Source organism: Diplotaxodon limnothrissa, linkage group LG7 (genome assembly GCF_057381915.1).
Source record: "Diplotaxodon limnothrissa isolate DT_005_m linkage group LG7, D_limnothrissa_male_GT1.1, whole genome shotgun sequence".
Classification (NCBI taxonomy): Eukaryota; Metazoa; Chordata; class Actinopteri; order Cichliformes; family Cichlidae; genus Diplotaxodon; species Diplotaxodon limnothrissa.
This window is the reverse complement of record NC_140602.1, coordinates 37,530,659-37,543,573: the sequence shown is the minus strand read 5'-3', so window position 1 is coordinate 37,543,573 and position 12,915 is coordinate 37,530,659. Positions and strand designations below refer to the sequence as shown.

General features: G+C 39.5%; 1 protein-coding gene across 1 annotated transcript in view; it reads left to right on the top strand.

The window, feature by feature from the left end:
• LOC146628721 (putative flavin-containing monoamine oxidase A) overlaps positions 1-12,915 on the top strand; it is a 51,799-nt gene that overhangs the window by 36,609 nt on the left and 2,275 nt on the right. The window contains exon 11 of the mRNA XM_085359662.1: positions 5,264-5,364. Within this exon, the coding sequence (XP_085215788.1) occupies positions 5,264-5,364 (101 nt within the window). The remainder of the gene's footprint in view (positions 1-5,263; positions 5,365-12,915) is intronic.

The following is a 12,915-nucleotide window of genomic DNA, read 5'->3' as shown; positions in this document are numbered from 1 at the left end:
GGCCCGATGATTTTTTTTTTTTTTTGTAACGGTATAAACAATGAAAGCTTGTGGATTGGCCAGATGCTGGCCGGTGTGTAAAAATAACTCAGTTGTTTGGTGGTGGCTATGGCGGAGCTTCCACAGATTCAGTAAAATTAACAAGTGGTGGAGGCTGGCAGGTGGATGAGGGAGAGGGGAGGCAGGAGGAGGAGAGACCCGAGACGGGGCGGTCCGAGTGTCAGGTGAACTGAACTTCAGGTAAGAAGTTATGACCTGCAGTCTATGTGGGTCAGATATGAACCAAGTTTAGGTGGAGTTTATTTTCGTTGTTCTGTTTTTTTAGAGTCAGTTACAATAACTCGTACTGCGTACTAGCTAGCATGACAGAGTTTCTATACAGCTGGGTGGGTGCTACTATGTTACTGATAGTGAACTTTGTTTTATTCATAAGGTTAGTTAGTAGAGTTGCCAACCGCCCCGTAAAAAGACGGAATCGTCCCACATTCAGAGAAAATATTACGTGTTTCGTGTTGAGCTGAGAAGGAACACAGTTTGTCCCGGACTTCAGCTAGGATGGAAAAAGACACAAAGGTGGAGTTATTCTGTCGTTACGCTGCACAGCTGCCTCTTCTTCTCCTCTCATTCTCTCCTGTTGCTACTTTAATCATGAAACTGATCAATGATCAGCTGATCGGCTCTCTTGTTTGTTTATCGCCCACTTTGCGCCAGAAAGAGGAAACCGCCGGATGTCGCGCTAAACAACAGCAGCACGTTTAAGCTTGATCAGCTGTTGTTAGAATGTATTTAATATTAATTTCTAGTATCAGCTGATGTTTGCTGGAGCCACAGCTGTAAAAGCTGCTGGTCATGATATCGGTTTGGATATGTGGTGAGAGGGAAACATGAAGATGAAACCAGGAGATGTCCTTACTGAACCATCAGAGCTGAACAGGTGATGGAGAAACAGGTTTACCTTTTAGGTGACATGGATGAGTTGAAGGGAAGTTATGAACTGTTTCTGAGAGACAAATAACACCAATATCATTTTCTATGTAGCTGACAGCTGGTAACTGTGCAGGGGCGGGTCTAGCAAAGTTTTGCCAGGGGGGCAGGTAGGGCATTAACAGGGAAAGGGGGGCACAAAGAAATACTTTCTCATTCTCATTTAAAATGTCTGGCTGTTCTTAAATAATTATCTGAAGCTTACAACCAAAGTTTTCATCTTATGTAAAATGTATAGAAATCATACATATACCAACAAGACAGCGTTTGTTTTCATTCAAAGGCTTTATGGCTTTAATACCTGGTGGGCCGGTCTTTAGTCAAAATGCCTGGGCTGTTTTTTTGTCCCAGTCCAGCCCTGGGCACGACACGCAGTGAATTAATCTGAGAGGGTAAAAAATAAATGGCCGGGCCAGCGGTGCACATTGCAAATCAGCTCGCATAGACACATTAGTTGACGATATCTTAGCTAACAGCCCCAACTACCAGATTCAACTTGTAATTGGCTAAAAAAAAATAACTTACTTACTAACTCACCTACCGGTGAGAGGGACATTGTTAGCTTTCCACATTCCGACACTTCAAAAGCTTCAGGAGCTTTCCGCTCAGCACAGCATCAGCACCACGGAAATACACGGATACATCCGTAGACTCGAAACACAATGCATTTTTGGGACTTTCAGGTGTATGGACCAATGTTTTCTTTTCTGATCAAACCAGAAAGCTTTAATGAGCAGCTGGGTTTTTCTCGCATTAACTGGCTGGGTTAATGCCAGTTAATGCAACATCGAAGCAGCTAGAATCCACAGCTGTGCGTGTTCATGGAGCTTTCATTTTCACCTGCTGGACATCACTACCTGACAAGTTTAACTGTCTTCAGAACATTGCAGAGGCCTTATTGACAGTATTTGGCTCTACATATCTGTGTGATCAGATTTTCTCTCACATGAGTGTCCTCAGGCAGCCATCTGAATGCTGGACACTTGGAGACCTGTGTCTCTGTATTAACAGACATGCCATATTGGCTTAGTTTATTTTTCTTATCATTCTTGTGAGGAGACCATAAATAGCATTTGTATTTTCTGTTGTACAGTTCATTTACTGTTATGGATAAAAAGTCTTTTTTTGTTTCAAAATAGCTGATAACTATTTACTGATAGCTGCCAACATCTGCGAACAAATATAATTCTATAAAGTGGTTCTATATAGTGTGTAACTGTTCATATAGAGCGTTATTAAATTCATTGCTAATGCAATCATATGGCACACTGACTTCTGAGGAAATTTTAAATGGCACTCGCCATCAGAAAGGTTGCCTACCCCTGCTCTAGACAGATGGACGGACGGACAAAAAACACCACAATGAAGAACATACACAAACAATTAACATGACTGTGTCATCAGCCGCCAGAATAATGAGGACGAAAGCCAGGATAGAATCAAAAAGTATAGTGGTGACTCTAAATAAGGCTCATAAAAAAGGTAATTCTTGACTTGTGACAGCCCCTAGGGACACACTAAAAAAAGGTCACATTTTGAAAGTTCAATGGCAGACTTTAGGTGGCTGCTTTAAAAACATGATGTCAAAATAAGCAGAACCTGAATAAATAAGTCACTGGAAGGCAAGCATGCTGAATTTAGGCTGGGTCTCCAAATGGGGCACAATCACCCATTTTGCACACGAGATACTACATCTTCTACAGTCCTGCATAACAACAATGTACATGCAATAAACTTTGAAAGATATTTTAATTTTAATCTGCCTATCATCCTAAAAATGTGTCAAACATAAACCAAATAGCTCAGCTGTATTACATGACGTAGCACATTCATTTATGGCCTGTAAAGGAATACAGGCCAGATACAAGGCTGATAATTTATTCACTTCACCAGCAGCTGCGGAGACAGAAAATATATGGCAGGATTGCACTGGCACGATCTTAAAGTCACAGAATAATCCACAGGACTTGTTGAGAACATCAGTCCTGTAATGAGTGAGGGCTAAACAGAGAATATACACCAGAAATTTTCTCTGCACTCTGGGTTAAGCAGTGTGACGGACTTTCTAGACATTAAAGGAACAGAGAAATTTAATCTGGTACTTAATAATCCATCTTAGAAAGAATGTTAAGTTTAAAAGAAGAGAATAAGTAAATCTGCACAGAACTTTGGATAGTGACTGATAAGTCCTTAACATTTTTATTTCTATGTTTATATTTAGTTGTCCTTTCTAAGGTGTTATTTAAATGTGTTGTCATGAAGGCATCCTTACTCTTCTTTAACTGGATGACATCCTAGGAGGTGCAAGTTGAAAGATTAGTTTTCCTGTGTGCAGATTCAAGGTGTTGGATGATTAGTATTAGTCAGTGTTGCGTTACTTTTAAAAAAAATGGTTTAACCCTCTGGGGTCCAGGGTATAATTGGCCATTTTTAACTACTTTTGATTTTCCCTCCACATTTTACCTTTAAAAACTATTTACTTTGCCTAGTTTGGTATCATTCTTTTCACCACAACCTCACGTTTCTGAATTTACAGTTATGTTTTCATTTTGACTGCATTAACACAACTGATCTAAAATCAGACAAAAAACATAAAATCAGAGTAGAAAAAGTTATATTTTTTACTGTAACAACCACAAACATGTTTAATGAATCATATTTCATAACTTTAAATGCAAATATAAATTGTCAATTTTAAAATCCTATGCACAAGTTTTGCAAACAAAGTTATTTGCAGCCATTTACCTTTTACCTTGATTTTTTTAAATAACCATTTCAAACTATTTACAGAACAATCAGCTGTTTTGCATCAATAAGATGCCACAAATTATTTGTGCCACTCCAAAAAAATAATTTCTGTTCACTATAAAGGAGAACATCACAGCCTGATACCTGCAGGTCTGACAGCAGCAGGTGTATCACTCCTGTTTCTACCTGGAGACAGCAGTCGCCTCATTGTTCTGACAAACAGCACAAAACTATCCACAACACTACACACTAACTACACAAGACAACACATTAACTACACAACACTACACACTAACTACACAAGACAACACATTAACTACACAACACTACACACTAACTACACAAGACAACACATTAACTACACAACACTACACACTAACTACACAAGACAACACATTAACTACACAACACTACACACTAACTACACAAGACAACACTACACACTAACTACACAAGACAACACATTAACTACACACTCCAAACACGCTAAACTTCAAAAATCTCTCACACCACAAAACTCGCTCTCTCTCTTTTTCTGCTGTCTTTCTTTCTCTCTCTCTCCGTCACTCCTAAAACTTTCTGTTTTTTGTTGTTGTTTGCTCATAAGCAGAGAGTGCTTGCTAGCGCTGTCCTTAGACAGTAAACGTGACGAAACTATTGAGGAAAAAACACGTGTATATATTGTTTATCATGACTCACCTTGTTGCTTTGTCATCTTAAAGTGGTCATGTGATTGGCTTACCACGACTACTTTATTCTTCCTCAGTCAAACAGCAGCACTCATGCAATTGTTTTGCCCCCTTAGCTCCAGGTGTTGTGCTAGAAAGTGATCGTGATTATCGTCTGCGGGAGCGCGCAGCTGCTTAAAGCTGTAGCATCCAGATTACTTACAGCTACTTCCGTACAACTGATATAAGATGCGGTAAGCTGAACACAACTTCAACCGTCTGTTTGTTGAAAAGTAGTAACAGACCGCATTTTCTTGTTAGTAACGGTAACGGCGTTATAACGATAGGAATAGTAATTAGTTAGATTACTCGTTACTGAAAAAAGTAACGCCGTTACTTGTAATGCCGTTATTCCCATCACTGGTATTAATTAGTATTACACATTTTCCTCAACAAATAATTCAATATAGTTAACATTTTCCAAAGGAAAATTAGATGCTACATTTTGTACTTTAGGCCTCACTGGGGCTTAAAAAGAGTCAAATTCTGTATAATCAAAACTGTTATTATGTCTTTTTGGTCCCCGCCTGAGAATCATTATATATTTAAGTTTTCACACTAAAATGTTTAATATTGAATGATTGTAATACGAGTTTTACGGATTTAGGCAGCCTGCAAACATTAAACTAATAACAGCTTATTTAGCATACTATACAGGAATGTCAAGGAGTAGTCCATGGTGTTTTCCATGGTCCATGGTTATGTCCTCATAAATTGTCAAAAATATTATGACTACTATGAAATCAAGTCATGTGATGTGAAACAATACTGAAAAATATAATTAAATCCATTTTCTCCTACAGGATTGGGCCAAGGAGGACTACAGTGGTGGCTGTCCAGTTAATGTCATGGCACCAGGTTTGCTAACATATTACCACCCTAGCCTGAGGAAGCCTTTTGGCAGGTAAACACCTTACTAATGGCATATATACCAGTGAATTACAATACTTATTCTCCCTTACATTAAAATAACTCATCGTCCATCTGTATTTGTATCCACACAAGATTAATATTAATGTTTTCAATGGCTAAACGTGTGGAGTTATAGAATTCACAGTTGTAAATGTTAACATAGTACAGAAGGTGACAGGATGAGAGATACTGAGAATATTTGCTGAATGTTTATACTATTTTTATACAACAAAAAATAGGTCTATTCTCCCTGCCAACTAGGTATTACTCACTAGCACCCAGTGCGTACAGATCATTGACATGAGTCGTGGGAGTGATTACATCTTTAATGATACATAGTAGTCCAGTTCTAAAGAAATGGCAAGAGGTCATCAGGAGGGGTGTTCTCATGGGAAAATGCCCTATAATCCATTTCTAATGGCCTCTTCAGAGATGCACAAAGCTGAAAAACGAGAGAGAGCAAGAGAGCGAGAGAGCGAAAGAGCGCGAGAGAGAGCGAGAGAGATGGGGAGGGGGATCCAGGTAATGCATTTCCATAATGACATCAAGTCCGTGGGGAGCAGAGGAAGCTCATTACATAACGTGACTGAAACAGCAGAAAGGTGATGGTAGCTCTCAGCCACATCCCTACCCCATATAGGAAATTGATTCTCAAGGGCATACTGTAACCTTGACACAAATCTAGCACATGTAATGAAGACAAACCCAAGACTGGTGGACAAAAATGCTGCTGGTGCTTCCAAGGTAATGTATTTACCAGTGCAAAAAATTTAGCTAGTGTCCCATTATGGGATTTGACATGGTCTGTATCTTTATACTGACAATGTGATTTTTACACTTCACACACTGACTAATTATTCTAGGTTAATAATACGCTTGAATAGACAGCATGGAGGATGTTTGAGAGCAGAGAACAGGGTATGTGAGGTGTGAGGAAAAACCAAGACATATGAATAAACTGACCTCAGTAGGTTTTACACCAAGTTAGCATTTTGTTTAAAGAAAGATTAATTCTTTAGTATAAATATAAATACGTAGTTTAAACAAAAGATCTCTGTTTTTTACCAAGGGAGGAAACATCTGGGATAATATGTCAAATCCAAAACAAGCACTGTTGTGCCCCTTTGTGAAAAAGGAGCAACTAAAAGTAGCTTGCTTGGTTTACACTAATTTGATTATATGTTTAATATAATTCCCGGGGCTTGCATCATTGTATCACTGAATTCTAACAACTTACAGAGCTATCACTCTCCATCGGATCTATGTTAAAGTCTGCATCTATTCAGTCAGTTCATGATTAGTCTGTGAGTCCCATCTAAGTCTGTCTTAACAGCAGCAGCCTCATTCTGAAATACCAGTATGAGTCCCTGTTCCAGTAGTTAAGGCCTGAACTTTCTTACTGTTTACAGGTGGTTAGCTCAAGCTAAAATAATGCAAAGGAAAATTAAGTCATGACAGATTTTCCACAAGCAAACCTTCAGGGGAACCACTTCATTACTGATTCTTTATGTATTTACATGGTTTACAATAAATTACATTTTCTTTGAAAACAAATACATTCTTTAAGCAAAACTTATCCTTCTGAATTTCTGAATCTTGATTTTGCCATAATCAAGGAACACTGATATATGACTAGGAAACACTGCACAGTAGGAGTGCTGAAAACATGCAAGGCACCCCCACTTTAAATGGCTGAGAAAAAAAAAAAAAAAAAGATACTGGCCACCAGTTCTACCCCTCAGCCTCAGGAGTGTTTTCAGAAAAGTTGATCTCAAGATCAAAGGTTTCGAACTCACACAGGCGACTGCATGTATGGGATGAATTTAAAAACCCACGTCACCTTGTTCTCGATTTATTGTGGTCACAAGATTTTTAGAAAACTTCAACTTTGACCATGACATTGAGGCCAAGGTCACCCGGGGTTCAAACTTGTCTGAGACGATTAGTTGCTTTAGTTGGTATCAATTTTAAAATCCTAGTTGACTTCATCATTCCCAGTTTTAGAGACTGTATAAATGTTATACTTGTGCATATCCAGCCGCACCTGTGTTATATGACTGACTTTTATACCACTACTTTTACATCCCACACACATTTAAGCTCACAAAACATTTCCTTTATTTTGAAAGAGCGCTACAGTTATGACGGCTGTCAGCTGAACGGTTTCACTTACTTCTTATCATTTAATCACCCATTTAAACAAGACACCAATCAAGTTCAATCAGGGCCAAAATGCAGACGTTTTAATTTGACAAGCTCTCGTTCTTTTCATCATAATGCTGCGGCTCATTATACTGTTTACTGCCACCTGCTATGCATGCCACTGTAATGGCTGAGTTGATTGATTTCCCTCTCCACCACTTCTGCATGTTTGATTTTTTTTTTTTTTATTCTTACTGGATATATTGCTTTCCTTTTTCATTATCATGTATCCTATATCTCAATGATATGAATCACTGCTGCATAAATCCATTACAGAGTACCCCTCAAGCAAGTGTGTAATCATATGCTGCAGTCAATTATCCTATAGTTGAGGTGATGTCTGGTACTTCCAAACATACATTCTGGAAAGCTAAACTTTACCTCTAAGCTTAGGCAGTTGCGTGTTGTGAGAGACAGACTCAGCATTACCAGCTCATTACCAAGCTCTCTGACATCTCAGACTTGGGTCTTAAAGTCTTAGAAATTCTGCTGTTGTTGAAGTTGCCTATTGGGCTGGACTAAACAGTCAAAATCCTTATTACACTCAACAAAAATATAAACGCAACACCTTTGTTACTGCTCCCATTCCCCATGGGATGGACGTAGAGACCTAAAATTCATTCCAGATACACAATATAACCATCCCTCCCAAACAGTGGTCACAAATCAGTCCAAATGTGTGGTAGTGGGCACATCTGCCATATTGAGATAATCCATCCCACCTCACAGGTGTGCCACATCAGGATGCTGATCTGACATCATGAGTAGTGCACAGGTGTACCTCAGACTGCCCACAACAAAAGGCCACCCTGGAATGTGCAGTTTTTTGCGCTATTGGGGGTCTGGGGACCCAGAACCGGTCAGTATCTGGTGTGACCACCATTTGCCTCATGCAGTGCAACACATCGTCGCATGGAGTCTATCAGATTGTCAATTGTGGCCTGTGGAATGTTGGTCCACTCCACTTCAATGGCTGTGCGAGGCTGTTGGATATTCGTGGGAACTGGTACACGCTGTCGTATACGCCGGTCAAGCACATCCCGAACATGCTCAATGGGTGACATGTCCGGTGAGTATGCTGGCCATGCAAGAACTGGGACATTCTCAGCTGCCATCTGCCCTGAACAATGTGAACCATGATTCATCCGTGAAGCGCACACCTCTCCAACGTGCCAGATGCCATCGAATGTGAGCATTTGCCCACACAAGTCTGTTACGGCGACGAGCTGGAGTCAGGTCAAGACCCAGATGAGGACGACGGGCATGCAGTTGAGCTTCCCTGAGACGGTTTCTGACAGTTTTTGCAGAAATTGTTTGGTTGTGCAAACCAATTGTTCCAGCAGCTGTCTGGGTGGCTGGTCTCAGACGATCTTGGAGGTGAACCTGCTGGATGTGGAGGTCCTGGGCTGGTGTGGTTACACGAGGTCTGCGGTTGTGAGGCCGGTTGGATGTGCTGCCATATTCTCTGAAACGCCTGTGGAGACGGCTTATGGTTGAGAAATGAACATTCAATGCACGGGCGACAGATCTGGTTGACATTCCTGCTGTCAGCATGCCAGTTGCACGCTCCCTCATTGCTTGTGGCATCTGTGGCATTTTGCTGTGAGACAAAACTGCACATTCCAGGGTGGCCTTTTGTTGTGGGCAGTCTGAGGTACACCTGTGCACTACTCATGATGTCAGATCAGCATCCTGATGTGGCACACCTGTGAGGTGGGATGGATTATCTCAATATAGCAGATGTGCCCACTACCACACATTTGGACTGATTTGTGACCACTGTTTGGGAGGGATGGTTATATTGTGTATCTGGAATGAATTTTAGGTCTCTACGTCCATCCCATGGGGAATGGGAGCAGTAACAAAGGTGTTGCGTTTATATTTTTGTTGAGTGTACATTCACACTGCAGCTTTGCCACACATTGACCCTCTGTTTACTCCTGATTACGCTCTATTCTTTTAGCACCTTTGCTGAATGGTATTTTAGTTGTTCAATTCAGTGTTCACATCTATTTGTGGATTTCATCGACATAGCCCATGAAATCCACAAATAGCCATAGTGTGAATAGAGAGTAAAGACTGTTTGTTGCAAAGACATCAAACACTATTGTTCAGACAACAGAAATTCATCAAGCATATTTGCCAGTAGGTCAGCTGAGGTGAAGCCCTTCTCAGTTGCATTGATCAGTGAAAATTGGTGGCTGCTGTAGTTTCAGAAGAACCTTAAAACCAGTTAGATGAGGTTATGTTGAACTGGACAAACATAATTAAAGTAGTCTAGATCAGCGGTTCATAAAGTGTGTGCAAAGGCCAATAATGTGGAACCCAGTGCAAATGAACAAATTTTAAAAAGCCGGGGGGGGGGGGGGGGGGGGGGGGGGGTTAAATCAGCACACCCATTATTCACACACATTAAACTCATAACTTCAACTGGCTTGATTTCCTCTAACACAGTTATCACATGCAAGGAGGTAGCCACCATGCTCCTGTATCATTATTCCTATTTTATTTTTATTTTTTTTGCATATTTGTCACATTTACAAGCTTTAGATCAAACAGATTTTAATATTAGATAAAGGTAACTCGGGTAAATGCAAGTTTTCTGTTTCATTATCCAAGGGAAAAAACTGCATGCCCCTTAGTAAGTTAATACATACATAACTCGATAAATTTATTTATTTAATTTAATTCAGTATTAAAATGCAATTGATGGCCTAAAACATGTAACTGCACACAATCATTGTGGTGGTGTAAGCAATAGCTTCTAAGTATCAAAACTGAGTTAGACTGGCATCATTTTTAACCAACGTGATTGGTTTATACGTCTTATTGTGGCATATGGTTTTTCCCTTTTTGTGGGTAGCCACAAACAAAGAAAAAAAAATTGTATGAGAACAAAAGAACCAATCATATGTACCAAATTAAATGCATGGTTGCCATATGAAACCTTAGATAACCCACCTCTGACCGCAGGTCATTCAGATTCACTCCCACTGAGGAGGCAAATAGTTTTTTTTTTCATAGATAATATAAAACAATAGGACAACAGTTACTACATAATGGACTGGCACTCTTACTTGCTGTAGGGCACTTGAACCACCCGGAAGATTGTCTCTCTTTAACCTGGAGAGGCTGTGAGTGACTCCATCAGGTCACCAAAACGTGGTACAAAAACATATTATATCCCAAAGAAAAAAAATCATCCACATAAAAAACCCTCATCATATCTAATAGTATGTTGAAGTACCTATAGTGTAGAAAGCTGTGAATAAAAAGCTACAAATCTCTAAAACATGCCATCCTCAAAAGGGGATTTGTCCAGTGAAAGCAAAAATGATCCTACATTTTATTGGTGTTAGATTCCAGTAAGACTGAGCGTTGTGTTAAAAAAAAAAATCAAATTAACCATCATCTGCGTAAGGTGTGCAAACGCAAACATCAAAGAGACTGCTGGCAAAAAATACATAGTCAACAGACACAGGGAGGCAATGAGGTTAAGGGATATGTCCAGTTGCTACCTATATATCCGCAAACAGGTGGATAATTTACAGATACGTCCATAAATATTTGGACAATGACACAGTTTTTATAGTTTTGCCTCTGTACAACTCCACAGTGGATTTTAACTCAATCAGGGCGTGATTCAAGTGCAAGCTTTTTTTACTTTTAATTTAAGGAGTTTAATACAAATATTGCATAATTAGAGCCAGTTTTGTAAATAGTCCAACATGTTAAAGCACTTAAAAAAAATATACAATTGACTGAAAAGGAATTTCACAGCACGACAAGGCCTGGTCCTTTGTTATTTCAAGAATAATTAATTAGTGTTGAACTTACTTTTGTTTGCTCACCGACGATGACTAAAATGCAGAATAATTTCCTTGGTTAGTAAAAATGCCTTTACAAAATTTAGCCACATTGAGAACTCTTGCTTGACTTTGTCAACCTGTATTACCAAGAGAGACCTTCATAAATATAAACACAGAGAGTTTGCAACAAGGTACAAACTGGTTACAGTCAAGAACAGGAAGGCAGCCACTGGCACTAGTATTTATTGACGTTTTAACTGCTGATAGAAGTAGAAGGATGAAATTTGATGTGTTGACAGCTACTCTCCGCTGTGCTCAGATAATGACCCAAAGCATAGTACAACCAACAACCAAGTCAAAAACCTGATCTCAATCTGACACAGCATGTTTTCCACATATCAAAGACAAAACTGAAGTCAGAGATGCCCACAAACAAGCAGAAACCAAAGACAGCTACAGTAAAGGCCTGACAGGGAATAACAAGGACGGACATTGGTGATCCCGATGGGTTCTAGACAGTCTTTGACTTTACTGGATTTTCACCCAGTTATTCGAAACAGTCATTGTCCAATTACTTTTGTACCTCTGAAAAAGTAGTAGACATTATATAGCTGTAATTCCCAAACAACTAATGCAATGCTTTTGTTAAACCCCTCTGAAAGCCTGCACTTCAGTCACATTTTGATTCTATGAGCTAAAATCTACTGTAAAGATATGCAGAGGCAAAATTCTGAAAGTTTGATTGCCCCATATATTTCTGATCCTAACTGGTATCAAATGATCAGTGTGCAGTTGTTGATCGTAATTACGACTAAAAATTGTTGTTGCAATTAAGAACCAAGCAGACAGAAATGACTGTAGATGCCCTAATAGTCATTTTGTCACTACCTCTTCTGGTGAAAAACAACAGTGTGTATAAAATGGCCCAACTCCAACTGCTAATTTGAATCAGCCAATGCAGTAAGCACCCTTTAGAGGTAATTATTTACTGAAATAAATTCTCAAGGAGGTGCACAATTCAGTTCAGTGCACAAAAAAATGACAAAAATTACCTCTCGAAAAAATAGAAACAATTGACTCGGCTAAGCACAGATAGACTATCATCCAAAAGCACCAAGCCATGACACCCATCCCAATCTGCATTGCATGTTTAGTTTCTGCAGAATCTCAATTACAGGGTCAGGTCAGGAAACGTTACGTGTTATTATGCTTGTTTAGGAGCTCATGTTTGGTTTTCCAGACCTTCCAGACAGTTCTTCAATACTATCCTACCTCTCGCTTCTATAGCTATTTGATTGGATCTTTGAAAAAAATAGCTAACCTGTATCAACAGCAGAGGGTGGATAGTGGCCTCTTTGCATAATGTAGCTGATGATAAGGGACAGTAATGCATGCACTGTAGGTTTGGGTATCGTCACTGATTTCTAGAATCAGTTCGATTCCGATTCACAAGGTCCCGATTCGATTCGATCCACGATTTCGATTCGATTCAAATTGGGGAAATTTTGCCTCAGACAGTCAGAAATATTATA